Source organism: Hesperophylax consimilis, chromosome 3 (genome assembly GCF_061612785.1).
Source record: "Hesperophylax consimilis isolate HC1 chromosome 3, BYU_Hcon_1.0, whole genome shotgun sequence".
NCBI lineage: Eukaryota > Metazoa > Arthropoda > Insecta > Trichoptera > Limnephilidae > Hesperophylax > Hesperophylax consimilis.
In genome coordinates this window covers 8,770,466-8,790,716 of record NC_142838.1, presented here as the reverse complement: position 1 = coordinate 8,790,716, position 20,251 = coordinate 8,770,466, and the positions used below count along the sequence as shown (strand labels likewise).

Sequence of the window (20,251 nt, the reverse complement as noted above, 5' to 3'; positions counted from 1 at the left end):
CAAACGCGCGCCCAACATTTGTACACTGTTGACATTTGTCACATGAGAACGGGTCGCTTCTACGATTCGTTCTTAAGTTCAACAGCTCGGCTGTGGAACGAGCTGCCGGCCTCTGTGTTTCCTCCCTCCTACAACATGGGACTCTTCAAGACCCATGTTCACTCCTTCCTCTCCACAAAAAGACCCTCCACACAGCATCCCCAAAGATGACATAGGCCCTTGGGGAAATTATTTTCTTCAGGGCCTCCATTGTGGAGTTAATGTAAAAAAAAAAAAATCTCAGAGATGAACTAAAAATTTCTAATAAACCTTAACAAATATTTTTTACGTAAGTTTAAGAGGGATAAATATTGTTGTGAGAGAGTACGTAATGTATGAGAAAAACAGCCATCAATTTTCTACTAAAAGTACTGCACGCAGTGGCCACTCGTGACTAGAGTGCTAATATTAGAAAAAATTGAATTATTGATGTTGTTGAAGCTGAAAACGATTTTTTTAGAAAATTTAATTTCTTGTATGAAGATTATTAGGAAATTCGTGCAACGCACGGCCAAACTGAAATTTTCTGTCTTTTTCAAATACAACAAAATAAATAATGTCATTTTTTGTAATATTAGCACTCTAGAACAACCAAAAGTCACGAGCTGCCACTGACTGTAGCAAAAAATATCTCGGAATCTCCCAGGTTTTGATTTTGATTAAACAATTGTTTGGATCCCTGAAACCAGCATTTGTGTGCAACCGTCTAATGTGGTAAGTTGGTATTTTAAGATTTATTAGTTTGAGTAAGTCAGGACAATCGATAAAGTTATTGCAGACTTTATATAAATACATTTTCTTTTTTTTTCTCTGTCTGAAATTATTGGCATGAGATACGAGAATCCCAGTGTTAGTTTTACTGCATATTTACTCGTACATCTTTCAATCCTCAATTTCTGCGTAAATAAAACAGCTTGATTTGTTTTCACAGTGCGGCATGTGTTGATGTATTAAACATTATTAATCGAGCGTAGAAACCAAGACAGAACTGAGTGAGAGTATTAATTATTAGGTACCTTCACCTCGAAGTCTTGGTCCTAAAACTGTCCCAGATAATTTATCCCTTTCATTTCGAATCACACCTCAAAAATTAAGCAATGTAAATTCTCCGGTGGGTAACATGTATTTCTATTTTGACGTATTTTGGTACCGCCTCCCCGCGAACCATTTATTGGATAACCAACACCTCTTCCACTACTTTGTTAGTAACGTTTGGTGATTTATCATGAATGCCCGGGTTCATCAGTTGAGGTATGTTCAGAATGCGCCTGCCCATCAGCTGCGTGGGGTGCCAGATCGGGAGTGTGTGGTTTGGGGAGAGCCTTAAACCTCTCCAACTGGTCTCTGGACCCATAGCCTTGCGTCGCAGTGGAAGGGATATATTCATATGTCTATAAATCCTGGACACATTGATTCCTAGATTCCCACCCAACTCTCGTACCTTTTTCCTTCCCAGAACTTCCTCTCTTTCCTTTCCTTAAAAAATACCCTGAACACAGCATCCCAAAAGATTATAGGGCCTTCTGTGTTGGATTTTTTTTCAATGTTACAACTTCTTTGACAGAGTGGAAAAATCATTGACTCTATGTCTGGCGATTGAAAACCCGACGAGCACTATTTTACAAAAAATAATTTATTTATTCAATTATTTAACGCCCAGAGGGCTTTTACATGTAGGTGGTACAATTTTGAAACATGAGAAAGAAATATTAAAAATAACAAGAACATAAATTAAAAAATACAGCGATTTGACTGGCTTACAAAAATATAACTTCCACTTAGGAATAGTGTTTAAATAAGTATTTTACGTAATCCACAAAATTCGCAAAGTTAATATTAAATATATCGACATCACCTAAGTATTGGTTTCCCATAGTGTGAAACCGTTGTATTGGGGAATTCGCAATGTAATTGCGCTTATGTGTGTTGCATTATAATAGTGTATTTTGTCGTGTTGTTATTGAAGGTATTCGTAAGTTTATGAGTTGCAGAAGTTCGCAACAGTCGAATTTAGAATCTTGAATAAAAAAGTTAAGTCGTTTATTTTACGCCTGTCTTCCAATGTGTGTATTTTTAGAGTATTTAATAATAAATGATATTGTAAGTCTTCTAGTGGGATATTTAATTTAAAATTTATAAAACGTTGAATTTTTTTTGTATTCGCTTATAATAAATTTAATAAAACAATTATGTCGTCTATTTGAATTGAATCCTTGAAAGTGGAAGAACTTCTCTGCGAGTCTTTGTGAGAGACCTCTTTTCAGAAGTGTTGCTTGAAATTGTTATGGCAACAGCATCTGTAACCAGATTTGAATATTCTTGTAATTCCGAACCTCCCCATCCCCCTCCCGACGTCCTTCACTCTCATTCTCCGAATTAGGGATGCCATAGTGGGCGGCACTCATTGTGTAATAAATGATGCTAAAGATGTTAATAATATTTGATGGCCTCCGCGGTCGAGGGGTGAGTCTCTCAATTAGCAATCCGGAAGTCGCGGGTTCAATTCTAATTCACTAATATTTTATTTGATTAATTTGTGTTATTTCACTATTTATTCATTTAAAATAATGTATTGTGTATTTTCCGCATGCTCCAGAGTGAAGGATACTCTCAGTATCAACCTGGCGTACGACCATTTGGTAACTTAGGCCTCAGCACGGGCAAGCCACCCAGTGAGGCCTACATTACTGGAAAACATAAATTGTAACAAAATAATGTACCAAATAAAAAAACTAAAAAAAAACTAGATCTGAATAGCCAGATACTTCCCCACCTTCCTCTTACCATCTCCTTTCTCTCTCCACTACCCTCAGCCTCACAACATACAATTGGGGATACCGTATTATTACTGGCTCCAGATGGTTAGCAGCAGTTGCAACTCTTGTGCGGTTAATACCGCAGTGTTAAAACACTTAAAACAATAATAAATCACCTCAGTTTGGTAAAAAATCATTCACACAAGGTTTCTTGCAAATTTCGCCGTCCTTATGTTGAATTGTCGCCCATATATATTTCCGAGCGATATTTGTCAAGGAAGCTTCTAAAAATTATGTGTCTTGAATTTGGTTAGTCTACAATATACCCACAGCTGTCGTTAGTTCTTACAACTTGACTCCACTAAATCGAGAAATTACGACAATGGCAACAATCTCCGATAAGCGACAAACGCTTCAAGTCCCAGTTGTTCGAGAATGTACAAGAAGAGACATGAATATTTAACTCGGGCTGATGAGAACCAAAGAACTTTGAAAACGTGATATTCACGAGCAGACTATATCACGTGAACGCATATAAAATATTTTCGAGATACATAAATATACGAATATCATCTTCACGATGCGGTGACGCCAAAGATATTAGAAGAACGAGATGTGCTATGAGCAGTTCATACTGTGTGGAATTGTTTTGCCCAGTGTCGCCGGTTTTGTTCACCAATACTACTGCACACCTTTGCTCACGCTAAGGTATCCGCACTAATACATAGAACAGATTTCTGTGCGAACACGTCCCGATAGTATTCAAAGTACCCTAATTAGGTAGTACTCCGCCTACGGTCCGGCGGCCAACATAGCATATCTCGTTCTTCTAATATCTTTGGGTGACGCAGTCGGGTACGTGAAATCGGTTATCTCATCTCCGACAGATGATAATCACTACGAATATTTTGGCGATGCTAAAAGAATACTTGCCCATTTTTTTCACTACGTTATATGGAGACCTGTTGTTGTTTGTGAATAATCTTGTTTATAGTGTAAAATATTACATAATATTACATAATTTTTCTAAACTAAGCTCTATCTCGCACATACAGCCGTTTAAAAAATATAGATAGGCGTATCAGTTGGGCATACAGATGAGCATATGAGCATTTCAATCTTTATTTGCGTTTATCTCAAAACTATTTTTTTTATTTATTTTTTTGGTTTAAAATCAAAAGAAAATCAAACATTCCCGGGTTACGAATAACCTGACAATATTTGAAAAATCTCCTACTACCACCACAGTAAGCTGAAAATGTTGCTTGTGTAGCGGCTGACTAATGGAGGACTTAGTCAGCCGAGGAATTGAACACACTACGCCTGGGTGGGACCCAAACGCGATGTCAACTCGGCCACCGACCGGCCGACGGACTTTGTTTTTGTATCTAATCCCCTGTAATCTTAAACCCCCGATTTGCTCTTCGCAATGCGAGATATAATAATACTGATGGAATCGCAATACTACGAACATATAAAGCACTTGTTCGCAGTATTCTGGAATACAGCTCCATTATTTGGCCCTTTCTGAACAAAATCATATTCTAGAAACAGAAAAAGTACAAAAGTGGTTTATGCGTTATCTGTATATGAGAGAATCTAGACACTATCCATTCCTGTTTTTAACAGGAATTGTCGATTTTAACTGTGGAATCTCTGGAACTATACTTATTACTTAATCCACCTGTGTTGAAAGAGGTTTTTATACATGAGCTCCAGATAGGAGGCCCTCAGGACAAAAAAAACCCTCAGGGCCAATGTCATCTTTGGGGATACTCTGTGGAGGGTATTTTTAGGAAAAGGAAGGAAATAAATTTCTCGGAGGGAAAGGTATGAAGGGTGGGTAGAAATTTGGGGGTCAATGTGACCAGGAGTGACGGATGCGTGAATTCATCACTCTCCCACTGCGGTGCATATGCTACGACGATGGTTCTAGTCCGACCCACCATGCAGTAGGTGGGCAAATGCATCCGCCACCAAAACCTAGTCAAGCCTCGTCTCATGAACCCGGGCACCCCTGACAAGTCACAAATGTAGCGAACCACTTGGGATGACCTATAGCCTGTTATAGGGGTGTTGGTTCCCGGGGCGGTGGTACCCATACACGCCTTCCAAATAGAGAACTTACATGTGGCTACAAGTATACTCGTTGGAGATCACACCGTCTTGTTTACTCTCAAAAAGCGAGGAATTCTGCCTATCAGTAAGCACTAATCAACAGAGCGACTCGAGCTGCTTAACAATTCTGCATTGACCATGAACATTTTCAACGTCACTTTAAACAGATTAACAACAAATAATTTTTTGACGCTTGTCTCAAAATAGTAAAACTATCCCCTTGACTTGTTTATTCTTCACATGTGCCTCAAATTAGTAATCTTTTCCGAAATGTATTGGTGCATAACCGTTTTATTGAGAACATGACTCAATAAATAAATAATATGAGACGTTGTATGCATGAAGATGGAGCTAGGAGTGTATATCAGTTTACTCTGTCTATGCTTATGTGGAAATAGCACGATAATCGGTTAGTTGATTGGCTGGTGGCCAATTGATCCAAATGCTACTGATAAAATTCGTTGGGCTTTCACTCAGGTGTTTTCACTCTGCTAGATAAGTTCTCAATTCCAGTAACATTTTCTGCTCACTACATGGGACGTAAACGTAGTAAGGTAATTCAAAAATCGTCAGGTTTTTCGTGGAAACCTTTCTTTTAACATTTACACACGGTTATTAGTATTTTAATTTTAAATTAAATGTAGTTGTATGTTATCTATATGGCGTGTTTTTTTAAATACATAGTTTGAATTTTCAATGTAAAATATATACCTACATCTTTAGGTTATATATACATCGACTCTACAGTGAAAAGGGTTTACTGGGTTTGGCAAAAACAAAATTGTTTGTTTGCAAACTGGACCTAAACGCCTGAGGGCTCTTAGTATAGAACAACAAGCAACAACTTTGCGAGCAATGACCGCTTTTGAATTGTGACAGGAAAAAATAAGGATTTTACGAAATCTTGAGAGCAACAAAGTTAAAACGAGACGCCACACGGATAAAAATAAGTATTACTAATTCATTTAATGAATTAACAGGTTTCCTGATAACGTAATGTAATTTATAATGTGTTCGAACACGTGTTCTGACATCGGGAAACCTGTTAATTCATTCGTTAAAGGCCTGCAATCCGGTTCTTAACCGGATTTGCAAAAAGTGAGGATGTCCTTAACAAATTAGCAATACTCATTTTTCTCCGTGCATAAGTTTCTATTCTTTAATAAAAATAAAGGTGTTAAAACTAAAAAAAGGTGATGAAACTGAGTAGTTAGTGATAAGGTACTATTAATGATTACATTCATTAACAAGTGTGAACCAGCCTTAATATTTTTTAAAATATAATAAAATGTTCTTTTATACCAATTAAGATCATAAAGATAGATGATTATTAATTAGTGTTCCAAATTTAAAGTATCCATCCATAAGTGGCTTACTTCGCAGGACATTATAAAAATAGAACAAATTTTAGTTTCTATGTAACATATAAACAAACGTAATCTAACCCTCGTGAATTATCGTAGCTAACTTGAATAGTGTTAGCGGTATTCGATATTGTAATTATTTTTTTTTACCAAAAATATTAAAATATTTTTTTACATTAACCTGACACAGTAGGCCCTGAGGAAAATAATTTCCTTCGGGGCTGCTGTGTGGAGGGTATTTTAAGTAAAGGAAGGAGATGAAGTTCTGGTAAGGAGAAAAGTATGAGGGTGGGTAATAATCTATAGATCAGTGTGTCCAGGAGTGATGGACAAATGATCTGTCCCTCCCACTGCGGCGCAAGGCGATCGGTCAAAAGAGACCAGTTGGATAGGTCAAAGGTTCTCGCCAGACCTGCCTCTCCCGTTGACCTACGACAGAGGTGTTGGTTATCCAATAAATGGTTCCCGGGCGGCGGTAACCAAACCCGCCTCACAACTTAAGTATAGTATGCATCCAGAAGTCACGTATATTTTCTGACCTTTTTACAAAAAAATACTTGACAAACGTTGATATCCGATACTTGAATTTTTAAGATTTATACCGAGCTAACCTTAGTTTCTAAAAATAAAAATCTAAACCAGAATTTATTCGGAGAATAAACCTTCTGGTTGAACGAAAGTGAATTTAAGGGGATATGTTCTGTGACCTTTCCCAAAAGTTATTTTACGTCATAAGCTTGGTTATGAAAAAGCATGTTCATGTTTTTAACTTTTATTCGTGTCTACAGCTCGTCCTTAATTTTATTAATAGACTCCCGATTATTCCCCCTAAAAGGGGTCACGTGAGGCTGGGTAACCGGGAGTGATGGATAATCCGGAAATCCCGGGAATTATATTGTGCTGGTATCTAGGCAAATAGGTTATAACAAAAAAGAAACCTTCTGTTAGGATTGTATTATTAGCCGGTTTTGCCGGCCGGTCTTAGTCTTCTGTGGGCAATTTGTATACACACCCACTAGAATATCGAATAGTTCATTATCAAAGATTGAATAATCGAAGAGTTATTGAAGAATAATCAAAAATATTCGAAAAATAATCGAAGGATGATCACACAAGAATGTTTTTTATGTATATTGGGTATTTACACTGATAATAATAATAATATTTCGATGATTTGTATAGCTCCGTTTTTGTGCAAAATCCCCTCAAGTGCGCTGTACAAATATATAATACATGTCTACAATGATCTATATTATAACTAACTATATATGGAGATGTATATATACCAACCTTACCTGGTAAGATTAACACTTGATTAACATTAACTAATTGTTTATTAGCGAAATTTAGATACAGGATTTTGGACATAATTGGAAAATTTGATATAATTTGACTTTCTCTCAGGAATCGTATATTTAATATTATACTAATATCCGTACTGTGAAAACACCTACTTTCTACCTGCTGAGCGATCGCGAAGGTTAGGCAACATTATTATGCTGCGTATACACGTACGAAGCAGATGGCTCTAAACGCCACTTGCGGTTGCTTCGTTCCTTTACCAATATTCGTAGTCGCTTTGGTTCTTACGTGTTTACGCAGAATTAGAAGTCCAATCAAAGCATTCAATAAATTTAATATATTTAAATAATTGTAATCGCACTCTTCATCTCTTTTCCATGGCTGCTTTCTTTGTTATAAAAACGTTGCTGGAAATAAACATTAAGTAATACTGAAGAGTGAATAACCACGTTCTCTCAGCCTCAATTTGTACTTACCTCTTACCGAACCTCTTTTTTCCGTTTATTTCCAAAAAATTTATTCCTAAAAATGACAGTGCTAAATCCGTAGTTCTTTGAATCATTTAAAAGTTTTTTTTAAATGTAGTGTAAAGTGTAAATGTAGTGTAGTGTTTGATGTAAAGACTGCATTTTCATACGATGTGATGCCTCAAGCCAGTAACGTCAAAATCATTGTATATCCAAGTAAATCATTTCCTAAAATCAAAAGTCCCTTGCTTTAAAAATTCCCTTTTCTCCAGTTTCCAGAAAGAACATTTAGAAGTCTGAATACTTTATCGGATGGTTCGCATTCGAAATGTTTGACCCAATATATTGGAAATGCTGCGGTCGCTTTAATTTCCGATAAACTCGCTTCCAAATTTTAACAGTCTTCGAAAATGGACGTTTTTATTTAATACACTGTCGATCGACTTTGTTTGTCTGAAGAATATAAAAATATTATTATATTTTTTCTGAACTTCTTTGATATATTGGAGAAAAAAATATTATTTTCAAATGTGACAATTTATACCGGTTTTTCGTAAAGTTACAGTGTTCTACTATTCTTTATCTTTCTTTAATAATAAACATTCCCGTTTTGACATTAACTCAATTTTTTATAAATTAGTTCTTCTCAGGGCTAGGTATTTTGTAGTATATTTTTTTACCTTAGGTCCACACAGGAGACCTTTAGACTAAAGACTTAGAGACTTTTTAGGGAAATAAAAGTGAGAAGGTTCTGGGAAGGAAACAGGTATAAGGAGTGGGTAGGAATGTAAGGCTCAGTGTGTCCAAGAGTGACAGACATGTGAATCCATTTCTCCCACTGATGTGTAGGGCGATGTCTTCCTTAACCAGTGTCCCTCAATCCGGTCTGCCACGCAGTGTCTACGCATGCGCATCTGCCGCCAAATCTAGACAAACCCTACCACATAAAACGGGCATCACTGCTAAGTCACCAAACGTAGTGAACTACTTATGGTGACATATGGCAGAGGTGTTGGTTATCCATTCCCGGGGCGGCGGTGCCCATACCCGCGTCGGAGCAGGGTTAACTACAGAATTAACGAATTCTGTCAACTATGCTTATCTACTATGTCACCTAAATTTATTAAAATTATCTGGACGTAGAATAGTTAACGACCTAAAATGTTTATATAAAATCATAAATTCAATAATGGACAGCCCTGAACTATTATACTTGATTTCATTACATATACCTCGTAAACCAACATCAACCAATATCTATTGTGATAACTCCAAAACAGAATCTCAATTCTATACCCCCGTTCGCGGTATACAAAATTTTGGTAATGACTATAAAGATTTTATTTAGATGTTCTTTGTAAAAATATAAAAAAATAACATGTAAAAGCCCAGCCGAGCGTGAATTTAGAAATATATAAATAAATATTTGAAAACTTTACATTTACTCTGTAAAATTTCATTTCTGCCATGAACAATGGATCATTGAATAATCAATTCTACTATAAAAATAAGACAAAATACTTATTCAAATATTTTTAAATGATTCATCAAGATAAAACAATTAACTGCACAGATACCTTGCAGATCAAGGATCATTCAAGCATTCATTTTCAATAGTAATAAAACTATAGTTTACGGTGTTTTATAGAATGTAATGTATTTTCTTCTTTATAGCCCGTTCCAAGAGAGAAGTCTTCCCGCGGACAGCCAATGGAATACAGGTTCTTGAGGAATCTTACGAGGCAGCCAAAGCGAGGAACCTCTCTCACGAGGAACACGGTGATCAGCGCCACCTGCCGCCAGGAGACGGGCCCAGGGGAAACCCCAGGATGCTAATGGATTGGAACTCTGAACACGAACTACGTCAGCAACATAAAAGGTAAAGGTTCAAGTAATGCCGAAGATAAATCATCTCTTTCCCTAGAGATTTCTCTTTCTTACATTATATTTATTGGACATCTTTTATGAGATTATCTTTTTGCAGATAATAATCATCTTCAATTTTTATTAAGTAAAAAGTATGTAGCTACGTGGCTTAACGTAAATAAATTAAATTAAACAAATAGGTAGGTACTTTGTTTCAACCAGTAACTTAATTTAAATTGTCGACTGGTTTCGGAAGCACCCTTCCTTCCTCGTATCAGGACAGTAGATAAAGTATTTAGTTCAACGTTAGGCAGTTTAGCTTTGTTCTATGAAGGAAAACTTCGGAAACCGGTGGAGAATCTACATGAAGTATAGATAAAACAATAATTTTATTACGAGAAATATTTTTTTTTAAATACAACTTTCTCGTAAATTTCAATATTTTTTATTACGAACAAATTAAGTTTTTACATAATTTTCCAAAATATTTTTCTACCAAATATTTTGGCTGTCAATATTTTTTATTAGAGTTAGTTTTATAATTTTTTTCATAAATTTAAATAATATTATTACAAGCCGTATTTTGTTTTTATATAATTCTCTCATAAATTTCAAATCGAACTGTCGATTTCCCAAAAAATAAATAAATAATTAAACTTTTCGTTAGCATTTAATATTAATTCATAATTTAAAGACCACGCGGATGGAAAACCAAAAGATATATTTTTTAATATTAGATAATGATTTTTCCTTTATGCTGATTCTTGGCGTCTCTCTCACATCTGGAACTGCTCTCTCTTACACACATAACACATTCGAAACATTCTGGTTTGCTTTCCGAAACACCTAATAATAAAAACGGCGTTTCATCATGTTCGTTACTTCACGTTTAACCTTTTTGTTTGTACTGATTTAAATTTTTTTTTTGTTCTCCAGAAAGCACTCCAAAAAGTTCCAGTCTGAAGACATTACCTCGTCCTCCTCAGGCTCCGTGTACTCCAGGCCTTCCAGGGTAATGCAGACAGATCAGGACAGCACCAAGGCTTTTCGCAGGGTCATCAGGATTCGGAAACCCAACGTTAAGAGCGGACCGGCTGCCGATTACGATGCAGCGTTCTTGGTAATACTTTTTATATTCAATTTATTTATTTTTTTTAATATTGACTCCACAAATTGTGGGTTTTGTGGAATATAACCAATCGTAGAGAACAGTACAGACAGAATTTTTTTTTATAAATAAATTTCTTTTTTTTTTACCGATGAGTATAACCTCAAATTGTAATACATAAATCATTGAAGACAATATTAGCGATTAGACATAAAGATAGCCATTAAAAACGTGCGTTAAGAAAATTGAGATAATGTTGGTAATTCTTAGTCGGAAAGGGACGCTTAGATGGTTTGGGCATGTAGAGCGAATGAGCGAAGATATGAGATATGTACGTAGGATGATATATATGATGCAAATGCGAATGGTAGCAGAAGTCGGAGACGTCCGAGGAAGACATGGCACGATCAAGTGAATCAGATAATCGAGTCGGACCATGTCAAGTGTCAGAATAATAGAAGAATATTATGAGACGATGTATGAATGTGAATGAGGCAAAAAGTGTGTGCCAAGACCGAGTTGTTTAGTTGATTAACTTAACTTAAATTTTATTGTAATACTTAATCGATTAAGAATATAATATCAAATTTTTTAAAGAATTATTATTTTTTATTTGGATACATAAACATAATATTTACATAAAAGTGTCAAAACAAAACACTCTATAAACAATCTGCATTTAAATATCTCATTTAAATGTGTTTACATCACAGTGAAGCTTCATTATTATTTACTTAAAAACAACTAATTTTATTTTGAAATAAACGAATAGCAGAAGTAGATTATGTATTACGATTGGAAAATATATGTATAGGGTGGTTTACGGTAGATTATTTAATACGATTGGAATATAAATGTATAAGGTGTTTTACGGTAGATTATTTAATACGATTGGAATATGCATGTATAGGATGTTTTACGGTAGATTTTTTAATACGATTGGAATATGCATGTATAGGATGTTTTACAGTAGATTATTTAATACGATTGGAATATGAATGTATGTTCTACGATAGATTATTTAATACGATTAGAATATTAATGTATAGGGAGTTTTAAGGTAGATTATTTAACATGATTGGAATATGAATGCAAAGGATGTTTTATGGTAGATTATTTAATACGATTGGAACATGTAAGTAAAGGGTATTTTACGGTAGATTATTTAATACGATTGGAATATGTAAATATAGGGTGTGTTACTGTAGATTCATTTGAATAATTGCTTTTTTTAGTGACATCTTTGAAGTCGGTTTTGTTAATTTGTTAATTTTGCATGATAATTATATTGTTTGAAGAATTTTAGTTTATTTTTCGAAGTATTTCAGTTTATTATTCCATAATTTAAAATCGGTGTCATAATCAAACTCTACATAAATTTCAATCATTTCATTCGATTGAAAATGAAAATTTTTAAAATAATAATGATAGAAAATTTAGTATTTTCACAAAACGATTCTTTCCGTATAATGTTTACCTGATTGTTTGATCAAATTACTGTTTCACACGACCCACTGATTTGAAAACGATGTTTTTATGTCTAAAACTTATTCTTCTCGACTGGTTTCATGAAAAAATCAGGCTTCCTCAGACTTCCACAAAATCTCTTTGACTACGTATTCGTAATTTCCAGCTCAAGTTATATTATTTATCCAAGCGAAATTGACATAAGTTCAGAGAAATTCGCACCCTCATACTCCGTGTATTATTATTTCCCATTTCCCACTAAAGATATTTCTTTTCAAAGTAGTGTGAAAGTTCAAATAAAATATAAATACCCATATTTTCGTCGTTGCGTTAAAATTTAAGTTTCATGGAAGTCACAATATAACTAAAAGAAAAGAATCTTGAAAAAAATTCATCAAACACGACAAAGTTTTGCAAAGCTTCTGCGATTCAATATTTCAGAATGCGTAGTAGTTCTTAGTTCTTACCAGGTGATAATCTAAACAAAAAAAATTAATATCTTTGCAGAACTGTAAACCGTAAACTGTTCGAATGTCAAAAGTGCCGCAATCGTTGATTTGATTGACAATCAAATATGAAGGGGCTTCAAACACTGTAACCTCTCACGATTAATATCCAGGCATATAAGGGTAAGTATACATTTGCTAGCCGAAACACGAACCGTACCACGAATTACGGGAAAGGAACGAATCAACTACATGCGGCGTTTCTCGCCATTTGCGGTTGCTTCGTTTCTTTCCCATAAGTTGAGGTCCAGCTCGGCAGTTCGGCTCGCAGGTGTATACTTAGCATTATACGTCAGCTTTTTAACGAATCTTAATTATTACCAGAAACCTTTATGTGTATTTCCAAGCCTGCCAATGAATATGAATGTGTTCAGTATTACCAAATCAGGTAGCTTAACCGTCTAACAACTTGGATAAAACACCTAAATTAATGACTCAATCAATACCTTTTCATTCAGTGGGGATTTAGATAACACAACTGGGATGAAATTACTTTTTCATTCAATGGTCATTTAGATAACACAACTGGGATGAACTTACTTTTTCATTCAATGGTCATTTAGATAACATAACTGGGATGAACTTACTTTTTTATTCATGGTAATTTAGATAACACAACTGGGATGAACTTACTTTTTCAATCAATAAATAATCTTTTTTCCAGCAACGAAAACCTGAGGAGATCGGCGAGAGACGAATCCGCAGGTTCCGCAAGCACGGGCCACAGAGCCGAGCCTCAATTTATGAGGAGGATATGTACCCTCACGATGATTCTCGCCCACGAGCCTCCCTGGTGGCCACCCAAAACAAGCCAGTGATGGCCGCCCACTTCAGCGGGGATACCAAGGGCATGCAGATGGGAAAACACGAAGATTATGACGGTAAGAATCCTAACTGAACCTGGCACCAATCAAAGACGATTTTGTGTGAAAACCATTGTGTGTTGGTAATAAAGTAACCAACTAACCATAAAACCGTTTTCCCACCAAATGGAACGCCAGTTAAATCTCTCATGGCGCACACTCCCGGCTTCATCTACATTAGTACATCGTCTCATGGTTATTTTCTATTATTTCGACTCTTCCTACATGACCTGACCAAGTACAGGGTTTTCCAATAAGAGGTGTTATTTTGAATAGCCAGCAATTTCGGTAGATGTTACTTTTAAAGCTGTTATTTTTTTACATTTGACAAGTAGAAACTACGCCATTAATAAAAATGGAACGATACACGCTTCAACAACGCATTGAAATTTTTTAAATTCACTGAGTGAATCAAATGCAAATCATCTTGAGTGATGAGGTCCATTTCCACCTCGGTGGCTTCGTCAACAAGCAAAATTCTCGCATCCTGGGGCTCGGAAAACCCAAGAGTTATTGTTGAAAAGCCTCTCTATCCTCAACGTGTGACTGTTTGGTGCGGTTTATGGTCCGGCGGAGTCATTTAACCTTACTTTTTGAAAATGAGGCTGGAGCAACAGTTACGGTGAATGGATTGCGCTATCGAGAGATGATTAATGATTTTTTATAGCCGGAATTGGATGTTATTGATTTGGACAATGTTTTTTTTCAACAAGACGGCGCTACGTGCCACACAAGCAACGAAACCATTGATCTTTTACGATTGAATATCAAAATAACACCTCTTATTGGAAAACCCTATATTTGATGCATTTGTCCTCGTCGGCTTTCGACAATTCCTAATTCCTTCCACTTGCGTGTCATAATGCACATTGACTCAATCGTATAAAATATATATATAAAATAGGTCGTATAAAATGTTTGGTTTCGTGCTACATTTAAGTAAAGTATTCAGTAATCCGCGCACATTCTTAATGTCATATTTCGCATTAGTCAGAAGTACACTGGAATATGCATCGCCAATTTGGATTCCAGCGGAACGTATCTAAAACGAATTTATAAAATATATTACTTCCAAATTCAACAATAATTTTGAATGTATATTTGAAACACTTGGCAGCAAAGGCAGTAGTAGCACACACACACACACCCACACACCCTCACACACGCACACACACACACAAATACCTATATACTACACACGTCACCTGGTAATTAAGGAATAAACATACCACCTAGCAGACATTACAAGGATCATAGGTACCCAACATGAAGTATATAATTCCTGTATATCGTTTCATCATATTCTTTGTTTTTATAATTTCAAATAAATAATATATTCTTCTGACACACCTATCCTGTCCATCTGCCGTAGTAATTATTTAAAGAGCCAGAATAATAGAAGAGCATGTATGAGACGATATATGAATGTGAATGAGGCAAGGTGTGTGTGCCAAGACCGATGGCTGTCCGTCCTCTCTGCCTACTCCTGCGGGGAAATGGCGTGATGGTTAGTTAGTTAGTAACAACGTATGAACAGAGATATTATTAAAATAAGACTTAATACTTCACGTGAATGTTTTCTGTTAATTTTGTAAGACTGTGATGTATTGAACAAAATATACTTTAATGTCATTTTCTAAAGTTGTTTTTATTCGGATTGTCACATTGTGAATCATTTTAAAAATGATGTATCATTTATGACCATCACTAGTAAGTTTTCTATACTTCCGGAATCCAACTGACTGCGCCGACAAAAACATGTTTTTTAAATTCATCTATTTGAATTCCGGTAATGAATGAATGATAATCTTGAAAGTGGAAAGTAACTCACTTCCCGACATCGCCATCGGGTCTAGCTGAAACACAGCAAATAGACTCTTTTTCTATGACAATGCATTCTACATTTTGGTGGCAAACACGTACAACACGCGGACATGTACGCATTTCTCTGAAATCGGATGACATTACAGCAGTTAATATACGAAATAAATGTCAATCCAACCCGACCGGCATTTGGCAAGGTTGGTAGGAGTAAGTTAGTATGAAGGTTAAATCCTCGGTCAAACCAAAGTTTTAATACATTTTGAAATAGATTTAAAAAAACTTTTATTCACGTGTTGAGTTTTTTACTTTTGTACTTGGTTATGTAAATATTTACCATAATTCACTCGTATTGTTGACAACCGATAAGTTATTTTTTTAGTAAACATTAAATACAAAGGTTAAATAAATAAGATACAATTGTGGTTTAATTCTATTTCGCCTAAAAATACCCTTATTTAAATGTGGCAACCATAAAATATTTGTTTATTTGTCGTTCAATAAATTATTAATCAGATAACCCGTGGAATAAAAGATCCACCCCTATTATTTATTCAATTTCTGCCGTATTATCTGATATTTCCATATTTTCGTGCCGTGGGCGTCACAACGCTCTATAATTTAGTGGTGTTTGAATATAATGGGGCCTCGAAAAATACTCAGAAAACATCCCTAATTATTAATTTATTTAGTTGCAGTTGCATTGTCGAGAAGACAAAAATCACACTATTTAACTCCCACAGCTTTTCCACTTTCAAAATTTTTCCCGATATTTGAATAATGTAAATAAAGTCTGTTTCCGCTATAACGCTATTTACGGTTAGCTCAATATTTAAATTCCAGCAATCAAATCAGTGTTAATCGCACAAAGATTTTAAAAGTGTATTTTGTCTAGCAGACAAGTGTCGGGAAAGTTTTCTCATTAGTGTTGAACCAGCTTGCTCAGAGGTATTCTCTCATCCTACTGATTTAACCACCACAATCTCTTGTGATCAGAAGTTTAGAACTGTATCCGAGTAGAGGGCAGAGAGTTACATAAAACCAAATCTGAATTGAACATAATTTAATATTTTTTTCTTAATTGAAAGAACACACTTTGCAATACACCACTTTTATAATAAAAACATAGCATTTATATAGCCCAGTTTAGTGTCATTTCACTTCAAGTGCGCTAAAAATTAATTAATAAATGACAGCACAAGCTTCATCAGGGCTTATATATTAACTAGTCATAGATTACATTACAAACATAAAAATACTCGTATATAAAATAATACAATGTTAGGAAAAGATAATGGAAAAGAAGAGATCTTATTGGTGATATATTAATATAGTTCGGAAATACTTTCCACTTACACTATCTGTAAAAATGTGTATCTAAACAGCTAAGTCTGTATTTAATGGAGTAGTTTTTTTAAAGCACTTTTTTTATAGACATTCGATATACGACATACGACATTCGACATACGACATACGACATACGACATACGACATACGACATACGACATACGACATACGACATACGACATACGACATACGACATACGACATACGACATACGACATACGACATACGACATACGACATACGACATACGAGATACGACATACGACAGACGCATTATATTACCCGGTATTAATGTTTGCACTATCTCAGGTAATGGCCGCCTCCGTCACGCCTTGGAAGTGCCCTACACCAAGTGGGCCGCGGCTTCCTGGCTACCTTCCCTGGGGCAGGACACACACTTCCCCCTGGAGAACGGCGCCGTCGCTGTGCCCGAGAGTGGCCTTTACTTCGTCTATGCTCAGGTAAATTAATCTTTGGTACTCTAGAATATATTGAATATTCATCTTAGTGGCTGAGTTGGCATCGCGTCTGGTTCGATTCCTCGGCTGGCTAAATCCTCCATCACGACACAAGCAACATTTCCGCTTACCGTGATGGTTTGTACGTGATTTCTAAATATACTTAGGTTACTCATAAACCGAGAATCTTTGTCTTTCAACGATGACGCCTTCGGAAATCGAAACAGCTATTTCCGGTAGTAATGATTACACACCATTATTGTTTATAAATAAGTATTTTTTAATTTAAATAATAGGTAATAGTAATAAATAATAAATTCTTTAAATTGAAATGGAGTTCCACAACTAATTCTATTTTTAAATCGCCTGCAGCTAAAAATTCAACCACGCCACTAAAGTTGCTGAAATGAAAGAATAGAAACTAATTTTCTCTCTAACCTCGAGCACCAACGGCCTTATTAAAAAAAAAGCTCTGAAAGAAACGGCAACATCGCATTTCAGCAGATACGTGAAATTCTCGTCTCGAAAAAGAGAGGTTATTTCAGACATAAATATTGTTTTTTAATTGACTGTTACAGTATGAATTTGATAAAAATTCTATGAAAATTATGTTTTATGTATGTGTGGGATAATATGAATTATAGAAATCAACGTTTATATTGCGCTAACAATGAATTCAAAATGTCATTTTTGTTGTTGTTATTCCCGGGGAATTATTATAATATTTTATTTATTGTACAAATTAGATTTAAAGTGAGGTGACAGATTTCTTGCAGATTTCTTACACAAAAGGAGTTGTGTTCGACCTAATGACTAAATAAGAGGTTCGACGTTTGGAATATAAATATTTGTATTTTTTAAATCTTTTTTCTTGTTTGAATTTAAATTATTCCAATTTATAAATTTCAAAGTATATTTTAAATACAAAAATATTAAAGGTAATTGTTTTTAGTTTCTTAAAAGGTTATAAGTTTTAGAGACATCTTCAAAAATAAGAAATACATAGCGCATTTAAAATACCTTAGAAATATTCCAAAAGTCGATGAAAAATTTCAAGTTTAAACAACCCTCTTTGGCTGTGTAAACAATGTATATATCTTTCCATGAATTATTTAATGTTTTTTTCTAAATTAGTAATGTTTGCACAAGGTTATTTATCAATTGACTAAAATCGCGACGGATCACGTGATACGCGCTCTGTTTCGTCTGGTACCGTGCTGCTGGAACGAGACGTAAGCTGTACCCGACTACCCAATGGCGACGTGCAATGAAAAAATATATTTTTTTGTTTTATATTTTGTTTGACATCTACATATTTTACCCCGTATACCTTTTTTTGCTGACCCTTTTTTTACGCAATACAATTTTATTTCATAATACATAGATTATAAATTGTAACGTCAATTAGAAATTATTTTACGGTTCTATTAATAAAATTTTATAACGATTTTTTTCTTAGATTATTCTCGTTGTGAGCAGTATACGTGGTGTATAATATTTTCAATGAGAATATACACAATAAAGTGTTGGAAACACCGATAGAAAAGTAGGCACTTTTCCTTTGATCAATAAGTATATTGCTGCACTTAAATTGAAACTGCAAACAGCCCGCCGGGAAAAGTCAGTCAGCGAGCTACTGAAATTCAAAGGAAATATTTCATGGGCGATATTGGAAAATACCGTCCTACTCGTACAAGAAGTGAAAAATCAAAGGCGACAAACATGAAGTCGTTTTGCCATGGCACAGAAGGCTAAATGTATTTTCTTTCTAGATTCTATTGGATATTGCTACATCCTAGTTTGTTTGAGAAAATCTAATAAACTACAGAATTTCGAGAAACTCGTGTATGGGAGAAATCCGATGGATTCTCAAATAAAATTAAATACCATAATGTTAAAATTTTAAATACGTCGTTTTAAGTTTAGTTTATTTAGTATTATTGTATTAATTTTTTTACATTAACGCGACACAGTAGGCCCTGAGGAAAATACTTTCCCTCTGAGCCTGTGTCATCTTTGGTGAAGCTGTATGGAGAGTATCTTTGAGGAAAGGAAGGAGAGGAAGTTTTGGGAAGGACAAAAATATGAGGGGTGGGTAGAAATCCGGGGATCAGTGTGTCCAGGAGTGACGGACGAATGGTCTATCCCTCCCACTGCGGCGCAAAACTATGGGTCAAGAGAGACTAGTTGGAGAGGTCAAAGGATCTCCCAAAACCAGCCTCTCCCGATCCAGCACGCCACGCAGTCGATGGGCAAGCGCTTCCTGAACACACTTCACCCGATGAACCCAGACACCCCTGCTAAATCGCCAAAAGCAGCGAACCACTTGGTGACCTATGGCAGAGGTGTTGGTTATCCAATATATGATTCCCGGCCGGCGCACAGTGGGGTGAAAATCGCCTTTCATAGACATAGAGACTTGAATTTTCAAGGGTATTTTTTTTAAACAAAAAAAATATTTTTTTTTCAACTTTAAGGATTTAAAAAAAAGCACAAGTTGCGCCACAGTACGAAGTATGTCAAAAAAATAAAAATAAATAGTAGTATATCTGTGTGTAAGGATATAATGGCCAACCTTATGATTCCAGAGATAGCCTCATTTTCAGTGTCATACAATTTTTTCTTAGAAAAATGATAACTCCTTCATTTGTACACGCAATTGCTTCATACGAAATTTTATAGCATATTAATGATCAGCAGAATCCATTTCTAGCCAAAAAAATACCCTTGAAAATTCAAGTCTTTATGTCTATGAAAAGCGATTTTCAGTC

At 35.3% G+C, this 20,251-nt stretch overlaps 1 protein-coding gene across 1 annotated transcript in view; it reads left to right on the top strand.

Annotated features, from left to right (window-relative positions):
* Positions 1–20,251, top strand: part of egr (TNF superfamily member 12 eiger) — a 170,332-nt gene that overhangs the window by 135,630 nt on the left and 14,451 nt on the right. Inside the window, exons 3-6 of the mRNA XM_089647797.1 lie at positions 9,721–9,925; positions 10,849–11,032; positions 13,658–13,874; positions 17,332–17,483. Coding sequence (XP_089503923.1) covers positions 9,721–9,925; positions 10,849–11,032; positions 13,658–13,874; positions 17,332–17,483 — 758 coding nt within the window. The remainder of the gene's footprint in view (positions 1–9,720; positions 9,926–10,848; positions 11,033–13,657; positions 13,875–17,331; positions 17,484–20,251) is intronic.